Source organism: Aquarana catesbeiana, linkage group LG09 (genome assembly GCF_042186555.1).
Source record: "Aquarana catesbeiana isolate 2022-GZ linkage group LG09, ASM4218655v1, whole genome shotgun sequence".
Taxonomy (NCBI): Eukaryota; Metazoa; Chordata; class Amphibia; order Anura; family Ranidae; genus Aquarana; species Aquarana catesbeiana.
In genome coordinates, this window is record NC_133332.1 from 3,816,780 (window position 1) to 3,843,799 (window position 27,020).

A 27,020-nucleotide genomic window follows, 5' to 3' on the forward strand; every position below is an offset into this window, starting at 1 on the left:
TATACTCCTGACCTCTGCACTCTGTACATTATATACTCCTGACCTCTACACTCTGTATATTATATACTCCTGACCTCTACACTCTGTATATTATATACTCCTGACCTCTGCACTCTGTACATTATATACTCCTGACCTCTGCACTCTTTTCGGTGAGGGTACATTAGAGCGTAAGCTCTTGCAGTGCAGAGTCTGATGTGATTGCGGGGGAGGGGACATTAGAGTGTCAGCTCTTGTGGTGCACTATGGAATGTTTTTTCTCTTTTGTTGATTTTCTGAATAATAATAATAATAATAATAATAATAATAATAATGATAATGATAATGATAATGATAATGATAATGATAATGATTCATGTGTGGAGAACACTCAGAGGGAGAAGAACATGATGAGAACTATGACCTCAATGTGGGGGGCGGGGTTAGGGACGTGTAATGTTTGTATTATTTCTCCCGCCACCAGATTCACAATAAGACACGCCCACTAGTTCCTCCTTCTCTGAGCGACCGCCCCCTTCTCCCGCCAGTTGCACGTTCTAAAACACGCCCCCTCCTTTCTCTTCAGCGAGGCACGCCCCCTCTTTGTTCCCCTTCCGGACACGCCCTCTCCGCAGTGCCCGCCCCATTTCTCTGCGCGCTCCCGGCTCCGGGGATCTCCTGTGTGTGACGTCACAGTGACGCAGCGGCTCACTTTCCATGCTGCCCGGGTGACGGCGGCCGCCATATTGGCGGAGAGGAGGAGGAGGAGGAGGAGAGGGATGAGGAGTCCGCCCTGCACCGGCCGGGGCTCAGCATGGAGGACGAGGAGCCGGGACAGGTACCTACCGCTGTCATCCCTCACCTCCCCTCCCCCACCTTCCGCTGTCATCTGTCACCTCCCCTCCACCACCTACCGACCACTGTCATCTGTCACCTCCCCTCCCCACCTACCTACCGCTGTCATCTGTCACCTCCCCTCCCCCACCTACCTACCGCTGTCATCTGTCACCTCCCCTCCCCCACCTACCGCTGTCATCTGTCACCTCCCTCCCCCACCTACCTACCGCTGTCATCCTTCACCTCCCCTCCCCCACCTACCGACCGCTGTCATCTGTCACCTCCCCTCCCCACCTACCTACCGATGTCATCCCTCACCTCCCCTCCCCCACCTACCTACCGCTGTCATCTGTCACCTCCTCTCCCCCACCTACCTACCGCTGTCATCCCTCACCTCCCTCCCCACCTACCGACCGCTGTCATCTGTCACCTCCCCTCCCCCACCTACCTACCGCTGTCATCTGTCACCTCCCCTCCCCCACCTACCGACCGCTGTCATCTGTCACCTCCCCTCCCCCACCTACCGACCGCTGTCATCTGTCACCTCCCTCCCCCACCTACCGACCGCTGTCATCTGTCACCTCCCCTCCCCCACCTACCGACCGCTGTCATCTGTCACCTCCCCTCCCCCACCTACCGACCGCTGTCATCTGTCACCTCCCCTCCCCCACCTACCGACCGCTGTCATCTGTCACCTCCCCTCCCCCACCTACCGACCGCTGTCATCTGTCACCTCCCCTCCCCACCTACCGACCGCTGTCATCTGTCACCTCCCCTCCCCCACCTACCGACCGCTGTCATCTGTCACCTCCCCTCCCCCACCTACCGACCGCTGTCATCCGTCACCTCCCCTCCCCCACCTACCGACCGCTGTCATCTGTCACCTCCCTCCCCCACCTACCGACCGCTGTCATCTGTCACCTCCCTCCCCCACCTACCGACCGCTGTCATCTGTCACCTCCCCTCCCCACCTACCGACCGCTGTCACCTGTCACCTCCCCTCCCCCACCTACCGCTGTCATCTGTCACCTCCCCTCCCCACCTACCTACCGCTGTCATCTGTCACCTCCCCTCCCCCACCTACCTACCGCTGTCATCTGTCACCTCCCCTCCCCCACCTACCTACCGCTGTCATCTGTCACCTCCCCTCCCCCACCTACCGCTGTCATCTGTCACCTCCCCACCTACCGACCGCTGTCATCTGTCACCTCCCCTCCCCCACCTACCGACCGCTGTCATCTGTCACCTCCCCTCCCCCACCTACCGACCGCTGTCATCTGTCACCTCCCCTCCCCACCTACCGACCGCTGTCATCCGTCACCTCCCCTCCCCCACCTACCGACCGCTGTCATCTGTCACCTCCCCTCCCCACCTACCGACCGCTGTCACCTGTCACCTCCCCTCCCCCACCTACCGCTGTCATCTGTCACCTCCCCTCCCCCACCTACCTACCGCTGTCATCTGTCACCTCCCCTCCCCCACCTACCTACCGCTGTCATCTGTCACCTCCCCTCCCCACCTACCGCTGTCATCTGTCACCTCCCCACCTACCTACCGCTGTCATCCTCACCTCCCCTCCCCCACCTACCTACCGCTGTCATCTGTCACCTCCCCTCCCCACCTACCGACCGCTGTCACCTGTCACCTCCCCTCCCCCACCTACCGCTGTCATCTGTCACCTCCCCTCCCCCACCTACCTACCGCTGTCATCTGTCACCTCCCCTCCCCCACCTACCTACCGCTGTCATCTGTCACCTCCCCTCCCCCACCTACCGACCGCTGTCATCTGTCACCTCCCCTCCCCCACCTACCTACCGCTGTCATCCTTCACCTCCCCTCCCACACCTACCGACCGCTGTCATCCGTCACCTCCCCTCCCCCACCTACCGCTGTCATCCCTCACCTCCCCTCCCCCACCTACCTACCGCTGTCATCTGTCACCTCCTCTCCCCCACCTACCTACCGACCGCTGTCATCCCTCACCTCCCCTCCCTCACCTACCGACCGCTGTCATCTGTCACCTCCCCTCCACCTACCGACCGCTGTCATCTGTCACCTCCCCTCCCCACCTACCGACCGCTGTCATCTGTCACCTCCCCTCCCCACCTACCGACCGCTGTCATCTGTCACCTTCTCTCCCCCACCTACCGACCACTGTCATCTGTCACCTCCCCCACCTACCGCTGTCATCCTTCACCTCCCCTCCCCCACCTACCGACCACTGTCATCTGTCACCTCCCCCACCTACCGCTGTCATCCTTCACCTCCCCTCCCCCACCTACCGCTGTCATCTGTCACCTCCCCTACCTACATTATCATCTCTCACCTCCCCTCCCCCACCTACCTACCGCTGTCATCTCTCACCTCCCCTCCCCCACCTACCGACTGCTGTCATCCCTCACCTCCCCTCCCTCACCTACCAACCGCTGTCATCCGTCACCTCCCCTCCCCCACCTACCTACCGACCGCTGTCATCCGTCACCTCCCCTCCCCCACCTACCTACCGCTGTCATCCCTCACCTCCCCTCCCCCACCTACCGCTGTCATCCCTCACCTCCCCTCCCCCACCTACCGCTGTCATCCCTCACCTCCCCTCCCCCACCTACCGACCGCTGTCATCCCTCACCTCCCCTCCCCCACCTACCGCTGTCATCCCTCACCTCCCCTCCCCCACCTACCGACCGCTGTCATCCTTCACCTCCCCTCCCCCACCTACCGCTGTCATCTCTCACCTCCCCTCCCCCACCTACCTACCGACCGCTGTCATCCCTCACCTCCCCTCCCCCACCTACCTACCGCTGTCATCCCTCACCTCCCCTCCCCCACCTACCTACCGCTGTCATCTGTCACCTCCCCTCCCCCACCTACCTACCGCTGTCATCGGTCACCTCCCCTCCCCCACCTACCTACCGCTGTCATCCCTCACCTCCCCTCCCCCACCTACCGACCGCTGTCATCCCTCACCTCCCCTCCCCCACCTACGGCTGTCATCCCTCACCTCCCCTCCCCCACCTACCTACCGACCACTGTCATCCCTCACCTCCCCTCCCCCACCTACCTACCGCTGTCATCCCTCACCTCCCCTCCCCCACCTACCTACCGCTGTCATCTGTCACCTCCCCTCCCCCACCTACCTACCGCTGTCATCCCTCACCTCCCCTCCCCCACCTACCGACCGCTGTCATCCCTCACCTCCCCTCCCCCACCTACCGACCGCTGTCATCTGTCACCTCCCCTCCCCCACCTACCGACCGCTGTCATCTGTCACCTCCCCTCCCCCACCTACCGACCGCTGTCATCTGTCACCTCCCCTCCCCCACCTACCGACCGCTGTCATCTGTCACCTCCCCTCCCCCACCTACCGACCGCTGTCATCTGTCACCTCCCCTCCCCCACCTACCGACCGCTGTCATCTGTCACCTCCCCTCCCCCACCTACCGACCGCTGTCATCTGTCACCTCCCCTCCCCCACCTACCGACCGCTGTCATCTGTCACCTCCCCTCCCCCACCTACCGACCGCTGTCATCTGTCACCTCCCCTCCCCCACCTACCGACCGCTGTCATCTGTCACCTCCCCTCCCCCACCTACCGACCGCTGTCATCCGTCACCTCCCCTCCCCCACCTACCGACCGCTGTCATCTGTCACCTCCCCTCCCCCACCTACCGACCGCTGTCATCTGTCACCTCCCCTCCCCCACCTACCGACCGCTGTCATCTGTCACCTCCCCTCCACCTACCTACCGCTGTCATCTGTCACCTCCCCTACCTACATTATCATCTCTCACCTCCCCTCCCCCACCTACCTACCGCTGTCATCTCTCACCTCCCTCTCCCACTGTCATCACCTACCTCTGTCACCTCCCCTCCCCCACCTACCTACCGACCGCTGTCATCTGTCACCTCCCCCACCTACCGCTGTCATTCTTCACCTCCCCTCCCCCACCTACCTACCGCTGTCATTCTTCAACTCCCCTCCCCCACCTACCTCCCACTGTCATCTGTCACCACCTACCTCTGTCACCTGTCACCTCCCCCACTGACCGCTGTCATCTGTCACCTCCCTTCCCCACCTACCTACCGCTGTCATCTGTCACCCCCCCACCTACCTACCGACCGCTGTCATCCTTCACCTCCCCTCCCCCACCGACCGCTGTCATCCTTCACCTCCCCTCCCCCACCGACCGCTGTCATCCTTCACCTCCCCTCCCCCACCGACCGCTGTCATCCTTCACCTCCCCCACCGACCGCTGTCATCCTTCACCTCCCCTCCCCCACCGACCGCTGTCATCCTTCACCTCCCCTCCCCCACCGACCGCTGTCATCCTTCACCTCCCCTCCCCCACCGACCGCTGTCATCCTTCACCTCCCCTCCCCCACCGACCGCTGTCATCCTTCACCTCCCCTCCCCCACCGACCGCTGTCATCCTTCACCTCCCCTCCCCCACCGACCGCTGTCATTCCTCACCTCCCCTCCCCCACCTACCGACCGCTGTCATCCTTCACCTCCCCTCCCCCACCGACCGCTGTCATCCCTCACCTCCCCTCCCCCACCGACCGCTGTCATCCCTCACCTCCCCTCTCCCACCTACCGACCGCTGTCATCTGTCACTTCCTCTCCCCCACCTACTGCTGTCATCCTTCACCCCCCCTCGCCCACCTATCGACCGCTGTCATCTGTCACCTCCCCTACCTACCTACCGCTGTCATCTGTCACCCCTCACCTACCTACCGCTGTCATCTGTCACTTCCCCTACCTACACTATCATCTCTCACCTCCCTCCCCCACCTACCTTCCGCTGTCATCTGTCACCCCTACCTCTGTCATCCCTCACCTCCCCTCCCCCACCTACCGCTGTCATCCCTCACCTCCCCTCCCCCACCTACCGACTGCTGTCATCCTTCACCTCCCCTCCCCCACCTACCGACCGCTGTCATCCTTCACCTCCCCTCCCCCACCTATCGACCGCTGTCACCCACCTACCCACTGTCATCTGTCACCTCTTCCCCCCACCTATTTACCGCTGTCATCTGTCACCTCCCCCACCCACCCACCGCTGTCATCTGTCGCCTCCCCCACCTACCGCTGTCATCTGTCGCCTCCCCCACCTACCGCTGTCGCCTCCCCCACCTACCGCTGTCGTCTGTCGCCTCCCTCCCCACCTTCCTGCCGCTGTCATCTGTCGCCTCCCTCCCCACCTTCCTGCCGCTGTCATCTGTCGCCTCCCTCCCCACCTTCCTGCCGCTGTCATCTGTCGCCTCCCTCCCCACCTTCCTGCCGCTGTCATCTGTCGCCTCCCTCCCCACCTTCCTGCCGCTGTCATCTGTCGCCTCCCTCCCCACCTTCCTGCCGCTGTCATCTGTCGCCTCCCTCCCCACCTTCCTGCCGCTGTCATCTGTCGCCTCCCTCCCCACCTTCCTGCCGCTGTCATCTGTCGCCTCCCTCCCCACCTTCCTGCCGCTGTCATCTGTCGCCTCCCTCCCCACCTTCCTGCCGCTGTCATCTGTCGCCTCCCTCCCCACCTTCCTGCCGCTGTCATCTGTCGCCTCCCTCCCCACCTTCCTGCCGCTGTCATCTGTCATCTCCCCTCCCCCACCTACCTACCGCTGTCATCTGTCACCTCCCTCCCCCCTACTACTGTCATCTGTCACCTTCCACCTCCCCTACCTACCGCTGTCTACTGTCTAAAAGTCTACACACCCCGGGGGGTAAAATTCCAGGTTTCTGTGATGAACAAAATGAGACAAAGAGAAATCATTTCAGAACTTTTCCCCCCTTTAATGTGACCCATAAACTGTATATTAATATATATATATCACCTATATACTGTACAACTCCGGAGAAGAACAAACTGAAATCTTATAGGGGGGGGAGTAAATAAGTGTGCAGAACGACACAATCACATTCACCCTCAGAGGTGAGGACTGACAAGAGGTGATGGGAGGTGACGGATGACCAGTGCTGCTCCTTTGGTTGTGTGGATGTTATTTGTTGGATCTTTTGTACTTCTATTAGCTGCTGTTGTTCCCTCCTCTGTGTGTGGAGTGTAGGGGGCCGTGTCATCTGTCAGGTGGTGACCCCTCTGAGTGTAGGGGGCCGTGTCATCTGTCAGGTGGTGACCCCTCTGAGTGTAGGGGGCCGTGTCATCTGTCAGGTGGTGACCCCTCTGAGTGTAGGGGGCCGTGTCATCTGTCAGGTGGTGACCCCTCTGAGTGTAGGGGGCCGTGTCATCTGTCAGGTGGTGACCCCTCTGAGTGTAGGCTGACCTGTCTGTAGAGCACAGAGGGGCTCTGATTGGCCGGCAGAAAGATAAACGTGATATTCCCATCACTGAGTGTTATTTACTAATTGTGTCCATTGGACCCCCTTCACCTTCCCCCCCCATACAGGACCCCCTTCACCTTCCCCCCCCCATACAGGACCCCCTTCACCTTCCCCCCCGTACGGGACCCCCTTCACCTCCCCCCCCCCCCGTACAGGGTACCCCCTTCACCTTCCCCATACAGGACCCCCTTCACCTTCCCCATACAGGACCCCCTTCACCTTCCCCCCCGTACGGGACCCCCTTCACCTCCCCCCCCCCCCCGTACAGGGTACCCCCTTCACCTTCCCCGTACAGGACCCCCTTCACCTCCCCCCCCCCCCGTACAGGGTACCCCCTTCACCTTCCCCATACAGGACCCCCTTCACCTTCCCCGTACAGGGACCCCCTTCACCTCCCCCCCCCCCCGTACAGGGTACCCCCTTCACCTTCCCCATACAGGACCCCCTTCACCTTCCCCCCCGTACGGGACCCCCTTCACCTCCCCCCCCCCCCCGTACAGGGTACCCCCTTCACCTTCCCCGTACAGGACCCCCTTCACCTCCCCCCCCCCCCGTACAGGGTACCCCCTTCACCTTCCCCATACAGGACCCCCTTCACCTTCCCCGTACAGGGACCCCCTTCACCTCCCCCCCCCCCCGTACAGGGTACCCCCTTCACCTTCCCCATACAGGACCCCCTTCACCTTCCCCCCCGTACGGGACCCCCTTCACCTCCCCCCCCCCCCCGTACAGGGTACCCCCTTCACCTTCCCCGTACAGGACCCCCTTCACCTCCCCCCCCCCCCGTACAGGGTACCCCCTTCACCTTCCCCATACAGGACCCCCTTCACCTTCCCCGTACAGGACCCCCTTCACCTCCCCCCCCCCCCGTACAGGGTACCCCCTTCACCTTCCCCATACAGGACCCCCTTCACCTTCCCCGTACAGGGACCCCCTTCACCTTCCCCCCCATACAGGGACCCCCTTCACCTTCCCCCCCATACAGGACCCCCTTCACCTTCCCCCCCATACAGGACCCCCTTCACCTTCCCCCCCATACAGGGACCCCTTCACCTTCCCCGTACAGGGACCCCCTTCACCTTCCCCCCCCATACAGGGACCCCTTCACCTTCCCCCCCATACAGGGACCCCTTCACCTTCCCCATACAGGACCCCCTTCACCTTCCCCCCCGTACGGGACCCCCTTCACCTCCCCCCCCCCCCCGTACAGGGTACCCCCTTCACCTTCCCCGTACAGGACCCCCTTCACCTCCCCCCCCCCCCGTACAGGGTACCCCCTTCACCTTCCCCATACAGGACCCCCTTCACCTTCCCCGTACAGGGACCCCCTTCACCTTCCCCCCCATACAGGGACCCCCTTCACCTTCCCCCCCATACAGGACCCCCTTCACCTTCCCCCCCATACAGGACCCCCTTCACCTTCCCCCCCATACAGGGACCCCTTCACCTTCCCCGTACAGGGACCCCCTTCACCTTCCCCCCCCATACAGGGACCCCTTCACCTTCCCCCCCCATACAGGGACCCCTTCACCTTCCCCCCCATACAGGGACCCCTTCACCTTCCCCGTACAGGACCCCCTTCACCTTCCCCCCCATACAGGGACCCCCTTCACCTTCCCCCCCATACAGGGACCCCCTTCACCTTCCCCCCCATACAGGGACCCCTTCACCTTCCCCGTACAGGACCCCCTTCACCTTCCCCGTACAGGACCCCCTTCACCTTCCCCCCCATACAGGGACCCCCTTCACCTTCCCCCCCATACAGGGACCCCCTTCACCTTCCCCCCCATACAGGGACCCCTTCACCTTCCCCGTACAGGACCCCCTTCACCTTCCCCGTACAGGACCCCCTTCACCTTCCCCCCCATACAGGGACCCCCTTCACCTTCCCCCCCATACAGGGACCCCCTTCACCTTCCCCCCCATACAGGGACCCCCTTCACCTTCTCTCTCCATTGAAATGAATGGGAAGTGATTCAAAATCGCATTTTATTTATTTATTTATTTATTTTTTTGAAGGTCACGTGACCTTAAAAAAAAAAAAGCGCACCGCTAACACCACAAAATGCACAGCAAAAACACCCGATTGTTTTATGTGCAGTTTTTTGAGAGCCTCCGTATGAAAGTAAAGCCCCTTTACATTTGTGTGACTTTTCCTGCGATTTTGGACATCAGAGTCACATGACCTCGAGATTCCCAATGATAACCCTTCATATCTGTGCGACTTCAGGTTACTCCCTGCGCTAATTTGGTCCGACTTTGATACGAGTTTGTGGGGTCCATAGACCTCAAGATTTCACAGGCATCCCTGAAACCGCGGCAAAATCGCATCAGTGTGAAAAGGGGGTCTTTAGTGTTGTGTTTTTTTTTTTTTTTAATGTATTTATTTATTTATTTATTTGAGCTTTGGCATCTAGGCGCAGAAAAAAAAAAAAGTTTTTTTTTTTGTAGTGTTTTGGTGCGTTTTTAAAGCAGTAATATTTTTTTTTTTTTTTTTTAGCTTTTTGTTTGTTGTGTTTTATTTTATTTATTTATTTTTTCTTTTTCTTCTTATTCTGTAAAAACGCAAATAAAACTAACAGCTCCTTCACGCCGGCACCAAAAAGTTTTTCTTTTTTTTTTTTTTTATCTCTAGTATTTTTGGGCATTATAAACACCTGAAAAGAAAAAGGTCATTTTTAAATTTTTTTTTTATTAAACATTTAATTACATTGTGACTTGTGTAGCGATTTGCATACACTAGATAATTATTATATTTTTTTTCCAGCAGTAATTTTTTTTTTTTTTAGCTTTTTGTTTGTTGTGTTTTATTTTATTTATTTATTTTTTTCTTTTTCTTCTTATTCTGTAAAAACGCAAATAAAACTAACAGCTCCTTCACGCCGGCACCAAAAAGTTTTTCTTTTTTTTTTTTTTATCTCTAGTATTTTTGGGCATTATAAACACCTGAAAAGAAAAAGGTCATTTTTAAATTTTTTTTTTATTAAACATTTAATTACATTGTGACTTGTGTAGCGATTTGCATACACTAGATAATTATTATATTTTTTTTCCAGCAGTAATTTTTTTTTTTTTTAGCTTTTTGTTTGTTGTGTTTAATATTTTTTATTTATTATCATTTTTTTTTTTTTTCTTTTTCTTCATATTCTGTAAAAACGCAGATAAAGGCCTCGCGCACACTGCTGAACACGTTTTTAAAAGCTGAAACCGGCGTTTAGAAACGCCCGTTTTGCCGCGTTTAGCCGCCTTTTACCGCTTTTGCGTCTAGAAGCGTCTGCAGAGCAGAGAATGACATTTTGCGACCCGACTTTGGGGCCCCGTACCCCGGGGCCACTTGGTGCTATCTAAATTTTTTGGTTCCTAGCACCAAGTGGCCCCGAAATACGGGGCCCCAAAGTCGGGCCGCAAAATGTCAAGCACTTCTGCAGCAGAGAATGACATTTTCCAACCTGAGTTTGTGGCCCCATATCTCGGGGCCACTTGGAGCTAGGAACTCCAAATTTGGATATGTTGTAATGCTAGGTCCACTGTATTAGCACCCCAAATTTGGGGTTCTTAGCACCAAGTGGCCCCGGATTATGGGGCCCCAAACTCAGGTTGCAAAATGTCAAGCACTTTTCTGCAGCAGAGAATGACATTTTCCGACCTGAATTTGGGGCCCCGTATCTCGGGGCAACTTGATGCTAGGAGCCCCAAATTTGGATATGTTGTAGTGCTAGGTCCACTGTGTTTGCACAGTAAATTTGGGGTTCCTAGCACCAATTGGCCCCCGAGATATGGGGCCCCAAAGTCGGGTTGTAAAAACACTTATAAACGCAAATGCGGCTAAACGCGGTACCGGCGTTTGGCGTCTGAAACGTGGTAAACTTTTGCGTCTGAACCCATTTTTGCAAACACAGTGGACCTAGCACTACAACATATCCAAATTTGGGGTTCCTAGCACCAAGTGGCCCCGAGATATGGGGCCCCAAACTCGGGTCGCAAAATGTCAAGCACTTTTCTGCAGCAGAATGACATTTTGTGACCCAACTTTAGAGGTCCCGTGTCTTGGAGCCACTTGGTGCTAGGAACCCCAAATTTGGATATGTTGTAGTGCTAGGTCCACAAACTTGGGGTTCCTAGCGCCAAGTGGCCCCGGATTATGGGGCCCAAAACTCGGGTCGCAAAATGTCAAGCACTTTTCTGCAGCAGAGAGTGACATTTTCCGAGCTGAATTTGGGGCCCCATATCTCGGGGCCACTTAGTGCTAGGAACCCCAAATTTGGATATGTTGTAGTGCTAGGTCCACTGTGTTTGCACACCAAATTTGGGGTTCCTAGCACCAAGTAGCCCGAGATATGGGGCCCCAAAGTCGGGTTGTAGAAACACTTTTAAACACAAACGCGGCTAAACGCGGTACCGGCGTTTAGCCGCGTTTGGTGTCTGAAACGTGGAAAACTTTTGCGTCTGAACCCATATTTTTGCTTCTGGAAAACCGAGGTTAAACACAACTGCCTAAAAACGCCAAAAAAACGAGACTGTGTACATGGACACAGAATAACATTGAATGGGTTCAGCGGCAGTTGAAAAAAGTGTCCACCTGCCTCTGAACGCGCGTTTAACAGCGTCTCGTGTGAATGAGGCCTAAACCTTAACGCTCCTACAGGCCGGCACCAAAAACGCTATTATCAGAGTTTTTCATCTTTTTTTTTTTCCTAGCATTTTTGGGCATTATAAACACCTGAAAAGAAAAAGGTCATTTTTTTTTAAATTAAACATTTAATTACAATGTGACTTGTGTAGCGATTTGCATACGCTATATATTTATTTATTTATTTTTTCCTATGTAAGTGGAGTTACCCTTTAAGGGTGGGGGGGGTTAAGGGTTAATTCGGCCTGATTCGGAAATTCTCCTGAAGCCGGCGCCTCTCTAGGACGATCGCAGTTGACGTTGTCGCTCCGAACGTTCCCCCCCCCCGAGATCCGTCACATTATAGAATTACAGTCTCCTGTACGTCTCGCCGCGGCGTGAAATCATAACACGCCGTCCCTAATTAATTCGATTTGATGGAAATGATTAGTTTTGTCGCCGGTCCTAACGCAACACCGGGACGGCGCCCGTCACCTGCTGCATGGCGGAAGGTTCTCCATCTCCGAGGCCGATACAAAGTGACAACCCGTGTTCTATGACTTTAATTATCGCAATTCACCTCTTCTTTTTTTTTTTTTTTTTTTTTTATACGGACAGATCGCCGCGTCCAGATAATCGCCACAAATGCTTGGCGGGCAGCAGGTTCAGAGATTTCCTTTTTTTTTTTTTTTTGTTTTTTCATAAATAATAATCGGGAATATCAAATCTCTCACTTTCCTACCTACAACCCCCGGGGCACGTCATTCCTGGTGTGACTAGGAGACGCAATTTTTAAAGCTTGCCGAGAAAATGTGACGCCTTTTGATATTTTAAAGAGAATTTTCACTGTTTAATTTTAAGAGCAGAACAGACTTGTCTGGCCGGGTTCAGCTCAGGAGGATCACTTACACATTATAAAGGGGCTTCAGATGGCGGCAACAAGCCGACCGACCACCTAACGGATCTTTTCCTGGTTCCTGTATTCTTTATGGAGGTGGACACTGGAATCCTTCCTCCTGCCGGTGATCCCTCTAGTGATATAAAGATCTATATAGAGGAATCAGGACCTCCTTCCTCCTGCTGGTGACCCCTCTAGTGATATAAAGATCTATATAGAGGAATCAGGACCTCCTTCCTCCTGCTGGTGATCCCTCTAGTGATATAAAGATCTATATAGAGGAATCAGGACCTCCTTCCTCCTGCTGGTGATCCCTCTAGTGATATAAAGATCTATATAGAGGAATCAGGACCTCCTTCCTCCCGCTGGTGACCCCTCTAGTGATATAAAGATCTATATAGAGGAATCAGGACCTCCTTCCTCCTGCTGGTGACCCCTCTAGTGATATAAAGATCTATATAGAGGAATCAGGACCTCCTTCCTCCTGCTGGTGATCCCTCTAGTGATATAAAGATCTATATAGAGGAATCAGGACCTCCTTCCTCCTGCCGGTGATCCCTCTAGTGATATAAAGATCTATATAGAGGAATCAGGACCTCCTTCCTTCTGCTGGTGACCCCTCTAGTGATCTATATAGAGGAATCAGGACCTCCTTCCTCCTTCCTGCTGGTGACCCCTCTAGTGATATAAAGATCTATATAGAGGAATCAGGACCTCCTTCCTCCTGTTGGTGATCCCTCTAGTGATATAAAGATCTATATAGAGGAATCAGGACCTCCTTCCTCCTGCTGGTGATCCCTCTAGTGATATAAAGATCTATATAGAGGAATCAGGACCTCCTTCCTTCTGCTGGTGACCCCTCTAGTGATCTATATAGAGGAATCAGGACCTCCTTCCTCCTTCCTGCTGGTGACCCCTCTAGTGATATAAAGATCTATATAGAGGAATCAGGACCTCCTTCCTCCTGCTGGTGATCCCTCTAGTGATATATAGATCTATATAGAGGAATCAGGACCTCCTTCCTCCTGCTGGTGATCCCTCTAGTGATATATAGATCTATATAGAGGAATCTGGACCTCCTTCCTTCTGCTGGTGACCCCTCTAGTGATATAAAGGTCTATATAGAGGAATCAGGACCTCCTTCCTCCTGCTGGTGGCCCCTATTGCACACCTTTGTGTCTTCAGCATCTTCTTCATCTCATATCTCATCAGTGCAGAAGATCATCTAAAGATATCTGGGCTTGCAGTGAAAATTCTTGCTTTGTGATCAGAAGAAAATGGAGAATAATTTTGGAGAAATAGATTTCACTGGTTGGTGCCATCAGTGTTGGTTGTGAGATCTTCCGACATGCAAAATGCCCATTTTTTTTTTTTTTTTTTTTGCCAGGGACCCTTGAAGAGAGTCTACAGTTCCCACCATGATACCCCCCCCCCCCCCCCCCCCCAGTCTCAGCCCTTGTTCTTGCCCCACTTTCGACAGCTTGTCAGCTGGCAACCAAAGCAAAGTACTGAAGTGTTGGGCGAAGGAAGTCTAGTCAGGAGGTGGTGTTGACTCTGAGTTGTCACACAGGCAGGTGGTCCAAATGGCCTACAGGAAGAAGCAAAACACAAATAGCAGGAAAAATAGAATTGTATCCAGAACTCACGGAAAAGATGCCGAAGCATTGGATGTCCTCCAAGCCAGGAAAATAGGAGGTCTCTGTGTGACTTTCTTGCACTTCTAGTGCACATGGTGAGAAGCTCACAGTGTGCGGTGAAATCAGAGGAAGCCATTTCAGTCCAGGAGAGGAGCCAGTACAACCCGTGCAAGACTGAAGGGGGGGGGGGGTCGGGTTTAAAATATACCCTATAAATAGTCCCTGTTCAGTTGATCCTCTTCATATAGACGCTGTCTGTTCGTTTCATCACATCCCCACAACAGGTGGAAGGGCTGCTGATTCAGTCCTCGCCTCCATGTAGCTCTCACCTTCATGTGTGAACTGTTTTCAGCCAGGCTTCCCTTTGAACTTGTACAAACATATTTTTATTTTTCCCTTAGTCACCAATCCCAGGAAAATGACATGCATTACGCTTTGGGCGTGTGTTCCCAGATGATTTTAGTGTTTCTCTCTATGGGAGGAGTAGAAACTTGGATAGGATACAAGGCTGTCTGTCCTGTGCTGAGAAGCTGCGCCGCTCCAGGTCCCCTGACGCGTGGGTCGTCAGATCTGGGTCCCCTGACAGGTGGGTCATTGGATGTTGGTTCCCTCACAATTGGGTTGTCAGATCTGGGTCCCCCTTCAAGTGTGTTGTCAGATCTGTATCCCCTGACAGGTGGGTCATTGAATGTTGGTCCCCTAATGGGTGGGTTGTCAGACCTGGGTCCCCTGACGGGTGGGTTGTCAGACCTTGGTCCCCTGACGGGTGGGTTGTCAGACCTTGGTCCCCTGACGGGTGGGTCATTGGATGTTGGTTCCCTCACAATTGAGTTGTCAGATCTGGGTCCCCCTTCAAGTGTGTTGTCAGATCTGTATCCCCTGACAGGTGGGTCATTGAATGTTGGTCCCCTAATGGGTGGGTTGTCAGACCTTGGTCCCCTGACGGGTGGGTTGTCAGACCTTGGTCCCCTGACGGGTGGGTTGTCAGACCTTGGTCCCCTGACGGGTGGGTTGTCAGACCTGGGTCCCCTGACGGGTGGGTTGTCAGACCTGGGTCCCCTGACGGGTGGGTTGTCAGACCTGGGTCCCCTGACGGGTGGGTTGTCAGACCTGGGTCCCCTGACGGGTGGGTTGTCAGACCTGGGTCCCCTGACGGGTGGGTTGTCAGACCTGGGTCCCCTGACGGGTGGGTTGTCAGACCTGGGTCCCCTGACGGGTGGGTTGTCAGACCTGGGTCCCCTGACGGGTGGGTTGTCAGACCTGGGTCCCCTGACGGGTGGGTTGTCAGACCTGGGTCCCCTGACGGGTGGGTCATTGGATGTTGGTTCCCTCACAATTGGGTTGTCAGATCTGGGTCCCCCTTCAAGTGTGTTGTCAGATCTGGGTCCCCTGACAGGAGTGTTTTCAGATCTGTATCCCCTGACAGGAGTGTTTTCAGATCTGTATCCCCTGACAGGTGGGTCATTGAATGTTGGTCCCCTGACGGGTGGGTTGTCAGACCTGGGTCCCCTGACGGGTGGGTTGTCAGACCTGGGTCCCCTGACGGGTGGGTTGTCAGACCTGGGTCCCCTGACGGGTGGGTTGTCAGACCTGGGTCCCCTGACGGGTGGGTTGTCAGACCTGGGTCCCCTGACGGGTGGGTTGTCAGACCTGGGTCCCCTGACGGGTGGGTTGTCAGACCTGGGTCCCCTGACGGGTGGGTTGTCAGACCTGGGTCCCCTGACGGGTGGGTTGTCAGACCTGGGTCCCCTGACGGGTGGGTTGTCAGACCTGGGTCCCCTGACGGGTGGGTTGTCAGACCTGGGTCCCCTGACGGGTGGGTTGTCAGACCTGGGTCCCCTGACGGGTGGGTTGTCAGACCTGGGTCCCCTGACGGGTGGGTTGTCAGACCTGGGCGCCCTGACGGGTGGGTTGTCAGACCTGGGCGCCCTGAGGGGTGGGTTGTCAGACCTGGGCGCCCTGACGGGTGGGTTGTCAGACCTGGGCGCCCTGAGGGGTGTGTTGTCAGACCTGGGCGCCCTGAGGGGTGGGTTGTCAGACCTGGGCGCCCTGAGGGGTGGGTTGTCAGACCTGGGTCCCCTGACGGGTGGGTTGTCAGACCTGGGTCCCCTGACGGGTGGGTTGTCAGACCTGGGTCCCCTGACGGGTGGGTTGTCAGACCTGGGCGCCCTGACGGGTGGGTTGTCAGACCTGGGCGCCCTGACGGGTGGGTTGTCAGACCTGGGCGCCCTGACGGGTGGGTTGTCAGACCTGGGCGCCCTGACGGGTGGGTTGTCAGACCTGGGCGCCCTGACGGGTGGGTTGTCAGACCTGGGCGCCCTGACGGGTGGGTTGTCAGACCTGGGCGCCCTGACGGGTGGGTTGTCAGACCTGGGCGCCCTGACGGGTGGGTTGTCAGACCTGGGCGCCCTGACGGGTGGGTTGTCAGACCTGGGCGCCCTGACGGGTGGGTTGTCAGACCTGGGCGCCCTGACGGGTGGGTTGTCAGACCTGGGCGCCCTGACGGGTGGGTTGTCAGACCTGGGCGCCCTGACGGGTGGGTTGTCAGACCTGGGCGCCCTGACGGGTGGGTTGTCAGACCTGGGCGCCCTGACGGGTGGGTTGTCAGACCTGGGCGCCCTGAGGGGTGGGTTGTCAGACCTGGGCGCCCTGAGGGGTGGGTTGTCAGACCTGGGCGCCCTGAGGGGTGGGTTGTCAGACCTGGGCGCCCTGAGGGGTGGGTTGTCAGACCTGGGCGCCCTGAGGGGTGGGTTGTCAGACCTGGGCGCCCTGAGGGGTGGGTTGTCAGACCTGGGCGCCCTGAGGGGTGGGTTGTCAGACCTGGGCGCCCTGAGGGGTGGGTTGTCAGACCTGGGCGCCCTGAGGGGTGGGTTGTCAGACCTGGGCGCCCTGAGGGGTGGGTTGTCAGACCTGGGCGCCCTGAGGGGTGGGTTGTCAGACCTGGGCCCCCTGAGGGGTGGGTTGTCAGACCTGGGCCCCCTGACGGGTGGGTCATTGAATGTTGGTCCCCTGACGGGTGAGTTGTCAGATCTGGGTCCCCTGACAGTTGGGTCATTGGATGTTGGTCCCATGACGGGTGGGTTGTCAGATCTGGGTCCCCTGACAGTTGGGTCATTGGATGTTGGTCCCATGACGGGTGGGTTGTCAGATCTGGGTCCCCTGACAGTTGGGTCATTGGATGTTGGTCCCATGACGGGTGGGTTGTCAGATCTGGGTCCCCTGACAAGTGGATAAAAAATGAATAATCCATGCACCACTAAAAACCCACCGTGTCCTATAGTAACTCAGAGGAGCTGCTACCACTAGTATGTGCCATCACATCAAATGCCTTTTATATATAATTAAGTAAAGGAGTTTGTAGCCTCGGCTACTGGAAAAAGGTGCAAAATTAGAAATGTTATATATCGTGTGCTTCGCAGTGGGTGGTATACATGATGGAGTGCCCATGTGGCCTTCAGTACATTGGGTGCACCTCCAGAAATGTATCTATGAGGATGAGAGAACATAGTTACACAGCAAAGTATATCTAAGCATTTATCAGGATCCGAGCTAGCTACAGTTTTGGAAGCTGGAAAAGGCGAGTGTGCGGGGGAGGGGTGGGGGGATTATATTAGGAAATTGAGTTTAAAGGAATCTTGGTGGATTTTTGACATCAAGATGCTATTCCCCCGAGGTCTAAACATTGAGTTTGACCTCCAATTGATTTATCAGTAACGCATAGGATAGAAGAGGACTGTAATAATATTTTATTGTTAGATGTATTGGAGGTAGTAGGAGTGATGGATTCTGCCCTAGTTTTAGTGCTTAGATTCTACTCAGGTTGATATATACAATTATATTTCTTTTAATCCCTTCTCTTTCAAATTAACAAAAAAAATATAAATGATATATACATTATTATTATTATTCTACATTTCTTCTGCTGGCTCTTTTTATTACCCATATTTTCTGGTTTTTTTTTATATATATATATATAAAAATCCTCCTTTTTTGATTTTATATATTATATCATATTATTATTACCTTTTTAAAATTTAGATTATATATATATATATATATATATATATATATATATATATATATATATATATATATATATATATATATATATATATATATATATATATATATATATATATATATATATATAAATTTGTGTGTTTTTGTTTTTTTTATTTTCTTTAAAAATTTTTTTTCATAATGTATGATTTTTTTTTTTTTTTTTCATAATGTGTGTTTTTTTTTTTATTTATTTATTTTTTTTAATGCATTTGTATACTGTAGTAATCTGAGTTATGGTAATTCTGAGTGTTTTTTACAGATCCAATCTTGCAGTAGAATATGCTGTAAGCCAAACTATTATAGGGCTGAAACAACTAATCGATTAATCGACAACTAATCGATTATGAAATTAATCGATTACTATTTTCATAATCGATTAATCGGCCAGTAACATAATGGGGTTGAAAAAAACCTAAAATGAGCCCTTTATAGTACAAAAAGAGCAAATAATCGCTACTGCAAATATTACTTTCACAGTTCTACACTAAAAAATATTACCCCTTACAGTAGTGATTATCTGCTTTTTTTTTTGTACTATAAAGGGCTAATTTTAGTTTTTTTCACCCCATTATGTTACTAAACGTCTTAGACCTGGTTCACATCTATGTGTTTTTTGGTGCTTTTTGCAGAAACGCACTACAGTTCATTCACATGGTTTCCTATGGGACACGTTCACGCAAAACGGTGCTTTTTTAGTTCAATATACTTCAATAGTGAAGCTGCAGAAAAGCATGTAATGCGTTTTTGCAGCAATATGTGTTTTTTAATCTGCCCAACAAATTGGCCAAAAAAATGCAAAAACACAAATCGCAGCAAAATCACGAGCACAAAAATCAAAACGCACAGCAAAAAGCACTGCAGAAACAGATGAAAAGCAAACTGCATAGGTGTGTACCGAGCCTTATGCTGGCCAGACGGATCAATTTTCAGATGAAAATATTCAGACGAAAAATCTTTGTACATTCACTGAATGAAAGAACGAACTTTCTTAAAATTAAATTTTTTTTGAAGGAAGACATTGTTTTTGTTTTTAATAAAAAAATTTGATCACTGAGTCTGATGATATTTACCAGATTCACCCTTTAATAGTATATACAGTATATATCCTCTAACAGTTTATACAGTATATCTCCTCTAATAGTATATAAGTATATCTCTTCTGTCTGTTATTCTCAGAGATTAGATATTTTGCTCTCTAATCATATAATTTGGTTATTTATATTTACAACTGCATGGAGATATTTAAGAATAAATTACCTTTTTTTAAAACTGTACACATTAACTAAATTATACACCACACTTTTTTTTAAGGTTATTAACCGAATAATCGATTAATCGAAACAATAATCGGCCAACTAATCGATTATGAAAATAATCGTTAGTTACAGCCCTAAACTATTATGTCGGTTATCTGTGTGCAAGGTGCCGCTATATATACGATGGGTTGAGTCCTTTTTGTTTATTGGTTGCTATGACAATCTGTAGTGTGTTGGGAACGTAAGCGTGATGCGTTCGGGACCAGGCCATTTTTTACGATGCGGCACGGCGTTAGTTTGACAATTACGCGGTTGTGCGACGCTGTACCCAATCATAATTCATAATCATGATAATCCTTTTTTTTTCCCCCCATAAATAGAGATTTCTTTTGGTGGTATTTGATCACCTCTGCGGGTTTTATTTTTTGCGCTGTAAACAAAAAAAAAAGCAACAATTTCGAAAAAAACCAAAAAAAAAAAAAACAATTTGCTTTCTGCTATAAAACATCCAATTAAAAAAAAAAATGTAAAAAATCGAATTTATTCACCAATTTAGGCCAATATGTACATGTTTTTGGTAAAAAACAAAACAAAACAAAAAAACCCCAAATCCCAACAAGTGTATAATTGGTTTGCGCAAAAGTTATAACGTCTACAAACTATGGGATAGAGTTATCTCTCTCTCTCTCTCTCTCTCTCTCTCTCTCTCTCTCTCTCTCTCTCTCTCTCTCTCTCTCTCTCTCTCTCTGTCTCTCTCTGTCTCTCTCTGTCTCTCTCTGTCTCTCTCTGTCTCTCTCTGTCTCTCTCTGTGTCTCTGTCTCTCTGTCTCTGTCTCTGTCTCTCTCTCGTTCTCTCTGTCTCTGTGTCTCTCTCTCTCTCTCTCTCTCTCTCTCACTCACTCACTCACACACACACACACACACACACGTATTTTATTAGTAATGGTGGCGATCTATAGTGGGAGTGCGATATTGTGGCGGATAAATCAGACACTTTTTGGGGGCCAGTGACACTAATACAGTGGTCAGTGCTAAAAATATGCACTGTCACTGTACTAATGACACTGGCTGGGAAGGGGGTTGACAAGGGGACGATCAAAGGGTTAAATGTGTGCCGAGTGACTTACTCACTGTGGGGGAGGTGCTTTTTTTTTTTTTTTTTTTTTTTTTTTTACTAAGAGAAGGCATTGATCCATGTTCCTGCTTTGCAGAGACACAGAATCGATACCTTCTCTTCTGACAGGACGCCAATCGTCCTTGTTTACATAGATGGATCGGCGTTCTGTCTGTGTACTGTATAATTGGCGGGTATAAAGTCTGTGGTACCCGCTGCTCGGTGTGTGTGATCGGAGCGGGTCGGCGGTGGGCACGCCCGCGCCCCAGACCTGAAAGTGTCAGATCACATACTTGGTACGTGATCTGGCACAGAGCAGCCTCCCTGCCACAGTATATGTACGATGGGCGGTAAAAAAAAAATGGGTAAAAAATGCTTATTTAAAATAATTCTGCCCAGCATATACTGACCTTTGACTTTTACTTGACCCAAACACTGACCAAGACCTAACCTTGATCTAGTGATTTTTATTTTTTATTTTTATTTTTTTAATGTATATATATATATATTTTTTTTCTCCTCTCTGCAAGGAGAGAGATCGATTGTATCTCTCCCCACCGTTCCCAGAGAGAGAGAAACACAGGGGGCGGGCTTCACAGTGACTGATTACTGTGATAGCCAATCGGAGGCTACCACCGATATCAAGTAACCCAGAAGCCGGAGTCCCGGGTACCGATTGTAAGTACTGAACCCGAGGCTCCCGCTGAGTCCCCGGTCTAATGCGCATACCGTATCTGACAAAAGTAAGTACACCCCTCAGTGACATTTGTGTAAATCTTTTCTTCTACCTTTTCATGTGACAACACTGAAGAAATGACACTTGTCTACAATGTAAAGTAGTGAGTGTACAGCTTGTATAACAGTGTAAATTTACTGTCCCCTCAAAATAACTCAACACACAGCCATTAATGTCTAAACCGCTGGCAACAAAAGTCAGTACACCCCTAAGTGAAAATGTCCAAATTGGGCCCAATTATCCATCTTCCCTCCCCGGTGTCATGTGACTCGTTAGTGTTACAGGGTCTCAGGTGTGAATGGGGAGCAGGTGTGTTAAATTTGGTGTTATCGCTCTCACTCTCTCATACTGGTCACTGGAAGTACAACATGGCACCTCATGGCAAAGAACTCTCTGAGGATCTGAAAAAAAGAATTGTTGCTCTACATAAAGATGGCCTAGGCTATAAGAAGATTGCCAAGACCCTGAAACTGAGCTGCAGCACGGTGGCCAAGACCATACAGCGGTATAACAGGACAGGTTCCACTCAGAACAGACCTCGCCATGGTCCACCAAAGAAGTTGAGGTCACGTGATCAGCGTCATATCCAGAGGTTGTCTTTGGGAAATAGACGTATGAGTGCTGCCAGCATTGCTGCAGAGGTTGTAGGGGTGGGGGGTCAGCCTGACAGTGCTCAGACCATACGCCGCACACTGCATCAAATTGGTCTGCATGGCTGTCATCCCACAAGGAAGCCTCTTCTAAAGATGATGACAAGAAAGTCCACAAACAGTTTTCTGAAGACAAGCAGACTAAGGACATGGATTACTGGAACCATGTCCTGTGGTCTGATGAGACCAAGATAAACTTATTTGGTTCAGATGGTGACAAACGTGTGTGGGGGCAACCAGGTGAGGAGGACAAAGACAAGTGTGTCTTGTCTACAGTCAAGCATGGTGGTGGGAGTGTCATGGTCTGGGGAGCTACAGATCATTGAGGGGACCATGAATGCCAACATGTACTGTGACATACTGAAGAAGAGCATGATCCCCTCCCTTCAGAGACTGGGCCGCAGGGCAGTATTCCAACATGATAACCACCCCAAACACACCTCCAAGACCACCACTGCCTTGCTAAAGAAGCTGAGGGTAAAGGTGATGGACTGGCCAAGCATGTCTCCAGACCTAAACCCTATTGATCATCTGTGGGACATCCTCAAACGGAAGGTGGAGGAGCGCAAGGTCTCTAACATCCACCAGCTCTGTGATGTCATCATGGAGGAGGGGAAGAGGACTCCAGTGACAACCTGTGAAGCTCTGGTGACCTCCATGCCCAAGAGGGTTAAGGCAGTGCTGGAAAATAATGGTGGCCACACAAAATATGGCTAATTGGGCCCAATCTGGACATTTTCACTTAGGGGTGTACTCACTTTTGTTGCCAGTGGTTTAGACATTAATGGCTGTGTGTTGAGTTATTTTGAGGGGACAGCAAATTTTTTTCAGCCGGCGATTCCCTGTAAAGTAAAAGCCATCATAGCGGCTGTTTAGCTGTCTCCTCCCACCGCCCTCCGGTGCTTCTCCCAGCCCGCCCGTGCGATCGAGGAGCCAGAGAATACATCCGCTGGTGGACCACATGGTCCCCGGGTGATCTCTATGACCCTTCGATGCCGGAAGTGACGTCACTTCTGGCGCCGGCAGATGTAAACACTGCTGTTTATTTTTTTTTTTTTCTCTGAAAAGCCTGGAATTTGATTTATTATTTATTTATTTTTTTAGGCTTTCCAGCATGGAGGAGAGATGTGGGGGGCTTGTAGACCCCGGATCTCTGTGTAAAGAGGACCTGTTCTGCTCTATCCCTATTATAAGGGATGTTTACAGTCCTTGTGATAGGAATAAAAGTGATCAAAAAAATAAAGTAAAATAAACAATAACTGATTTTTTATCATTTATTTATTTTTTGTAAAGTGCCCCCATTCCCTCGTGCTCGCACCCAGAAACAAACGTAATAAAAAGTCTACACACCCCGGGGGTGGGGAGGGGGGGATTCCAGGTTTCTGGGATGTAAAAAAATGAGACAAAGATCAATCATTTCAGAACTTTTTCCATCTTTAATGTGACCCATAAACCGTACAGCTCAGGAGAACAACAAACTGAAATCTTTTAGGTGGGGGGAATAAAAATAATAATAAAAAAAATAATAATCTGGTCACATAAATTTGCACACCCCTAATACTTTGTTGAAGCCCCTTTTGATGTTATTCCAGCACTCAGTCTTTTTGGGGCGGAGTCTATCGGCATGGCACATCTTCACTTGGCAATATTTGCCCAAAAACCCTCCAAATCTGTCAGATTGCATCTCCTGTGCACAGCCCTCTTCACATCACCCCACAGCATTTCAATGGGATTCAGGTCTGGGCTCTGGCTGGGCCATTCCAAAACCTTAATCTTCTTCTGGTGAAGACATTCCTTTGTTGATTTGGATGGATGCTTCGGGTCGTTGTCATACTGAAAGATGAAGTTCCTCTTCATGTTCAGCTCTCTAGCAGAAGCCTGGAGGTTTTGTGCCAATATTGACTGGTATTTGGAACTGTTCATAAGTCCCTCCTACCTTGACTAAGGCCCCTTGTTCCAGCTGAAGAAAAACAGCCCCAAAGCACGATGCTGCCACCACCATGCTTCACGGTGGGTATGGTGTTCTTTTGGTGATGTGCAGTGTTGTTTTTGCACCAAACATATCTTTTGGAATTATAGCCAAAAAGTTCAGCCTTGGTTTCCTCAGACCAGAACACATTTTCCCACATGCTTTTCGGAGACTTCCAATTTGTTTTTGCAAAATTTAGCCAGGCTTGGATGTTTTTCTTGCTAAGAAAAGTCTTCCGTCTTGTCCCTCTACCCCATAGCCCAGACATATGAAGAATACGGGAGATTGTTGTCTCCACACAGCCAATACTTGCCAGATATTCCCGCAGCTCCTTTAATGTTGCTGTAGGCCTCCTGGCCACCTCCCTGACCAGTTTTCTTCTCATCAATTTTGGAGGGACGTCCAGTTCTTGGTGATGTCTCTGTTGTGCCATATTTTCTCCACTTGATGATGACGGTCTTCACGGTGTTCCATGATATATCTAATGCCTTGGACCTTCTCCTGACTGATACCTTCTAACAATGAGATCCCTCTGATGATTTGGAAGATCTCTGAGGTCCATGGCTTTTGCTGTAGGATGTGACTAAGAAAATGTCAGGAAAGACCTACTAGAACAGCTGAACTTTATTTGGTGTTAATCAGAGGCACTTTACATGATGGGCGGTGTGTACTGACTCCTATTTAACATGAGTGTGAATGTGATTGCTTAATTCTGAACACAGCGACATCCCCAGTTATAAGAGGGTGTGTATACTTATGCAACCACATTATTTTATTTTTTTACACCCCCCCCCCCCCCCCCCCAAAAGATTTCAGTTTGTTTTTCAATTGAGTTGTACTGTTTATAGGTCAGATAAAAAAAAAAAAGTTCTGAAATGATTTATCTTTGTCTCATTTTGTTTACATCACAGAAACCTGACATTTTACCCCCCGAGGTGTGTAGACTTTTTATATCCACTGTATGTATATAGTGGGTGGGGGGAAATACTGATTGTCTCCCCTGCAGGTTGTGTAGATTTGCCCCCTTACAAATAAATGAAGGGTCTATAATTTCTATCATAGGTGTATTTTATATGATAGAGACAGAATATCAACCAAAAATGCAGAAAAAACACAATACAAATGTTATAAATGGAGTTGCAGTTCAGTGAGTAAAATAAGTATTTGATCCCCAAGCAAAACATGACTTAGTAATTGGTGGAGAAACCCTTGGTGATCACAGAGGTCAGACGTTTCTTGTAGGTGGTGACCAGGTTTGCACACATCTCAGGAGGGATTTTGGTCCACTCTTCTTTACAGATCTTCTCTAAATCCTTAAGGTTTCTTGGCTGTCTCTTGGCAACTCAAAGTTTCAGCTCCCTCCATAAATGTTATATAGGATTAAGGTCTGGAGACTGGCTATGCCACTCCATGACCTTAATGTGCTTCTTCTTGAGCCACTCCTTTGTGCCTTGGTGGTATGTTTTGGGTCATTATCATGCTGGAAGACCCATCCACGACCCATCTTCAGTGTTCTGGATGAGGGAAGAAGGTTCTCATCCAAGATCTTACAATACATGGCCCTATCCATTGGTCCCTCAATGCGGCAAAGTCGGCCTGAACCTTTATCGGAGAAACCGCCCCAAAGCATCATGTTTCCACCTCCGTGTGACTGTAGGGATGATGTTCTTAGGGTCATAGTCAGCATTTTTCTTCCTCCAAACACAGCAAGTCGAGTTAATGTCAAAGAGCTGAATTTTGGTCTCATCTGACCACAGAACTTTCTCCCAATCCTTCTCTGGATCATTTAGATGTTCATTGGCCAACTTCAGATAGACCTGTACATGTGTCTTCCTGAGGAGGGAGACTCGCCGTTTTTGGAGGAAGAAAAATGCTGACTATGACCCCAAGAACACCATCCCTACAGTCACACACGGAGGTGGAAACATGATGCTTTGAGGCTGTATATTATTGTAATATCTTGGATGAGGACCTTCTTCCCTCAGCCAGAAAACTGAAGATGGGTCATGGATGGGCCTTCCAGTAGGACCAGTGTGGTTAGATGAGACCAAAATTCAGCTCTTTGACATTAACTCGACTTGCTGTGTTTGGAGGAAGAAAAATGCTGACTATGACCCTAAGAACATCATCCCTACAGTCACACGGAGGTGGAAACATGATGCTTTGGGGCGGTTTCTCCGATAAAGGTTCAGGCCGACTTTGCCGCATTGAGGGACCAATGGATAGGGCCATGTATTGTAAGATCTTGGATGAGAACCTTCTTCCCTCATCCAGAACACTGAAGATGGGTCGTGGATGGGTCTTCCAGCATGATAATGACCCAAAACAAACCACCAAGGCAACAAAGGAGTGCCTCACGAAGAAGCACGTCAAGCTCATGGAGTGGCCTAGCCAGTCTCCAAACCTTAATCATACAGAAAATGTATGGAGGGAGCTGAAACTTCGAGTTGCCAAGTGACAGCCAAGAAACCTCAAGGATTTAGAGAAGATCTGTAAAGAAGAGTGGACCAAAATCCCTCCTGAGATGTGTGCAAACCTGATCACCACCTATAAGAAACGTCTGACCTCTGTGATCACCAACAAGGGTTTCTCCACCAACTACTAAGTCATGTTTTTCTTGGGGATCAAATACTTATTTTACTCACTGAACTCCATTTATAACATTGTGTGTTTTTTCTGGATTTTTGGTAGATATTCTGTCTTTATCATATAAAATACACCTATGATAAAAATTATAGACCCTTCATTTCTTTGTAAGGGGGCAAATTTACACAATCTGCAGGGGAGACGATCATTATTTTCCCCCTCTGTATATAATGTTTGGGGGTTCTGAGTAATTTTCTAGCAAAAAAAAAAAAAGTGGAGAGAAATGCCAGAATTGGCCTGGCATGGAAGGGGTTAAAGAACACATACGGCCAAAACATTTTAGTTTAGGAAGAGTGGAGGGTTT

The 27,020-nt window shown here is 50.7% G+C and overlaps 1 protein-coding gene across 2 annotated transcripts in view; it reads left to right on the forward strand.

Moving 5' to 3' along the window:
- Positions 1–674: 674 nt before the first annotated feature.
- Positions 675–27,020, forward strand: part of RPS6KA6 (ribosomal protein S6 kinase A6) — a 115,735-nt gene continuing 89,389 nt past the window's right edge. The window contains exon 1 of one of the 2 annotated variants that reach the window (XM_073598090.1): positions 675–817. In XM_073598090.1, coding sequence (XP_073454191.1) covers positions 794–817 — 24 coding nt within the window. In that variant the 5' untranslated portion in view covers positions 675–793. Of the gene's footprint in view, positions 818–14,769; positions 14,871–27,020 lie in introns of those variants that run through there. The other variant, XM_073598091.1, reaches the window with a different exon arrangement.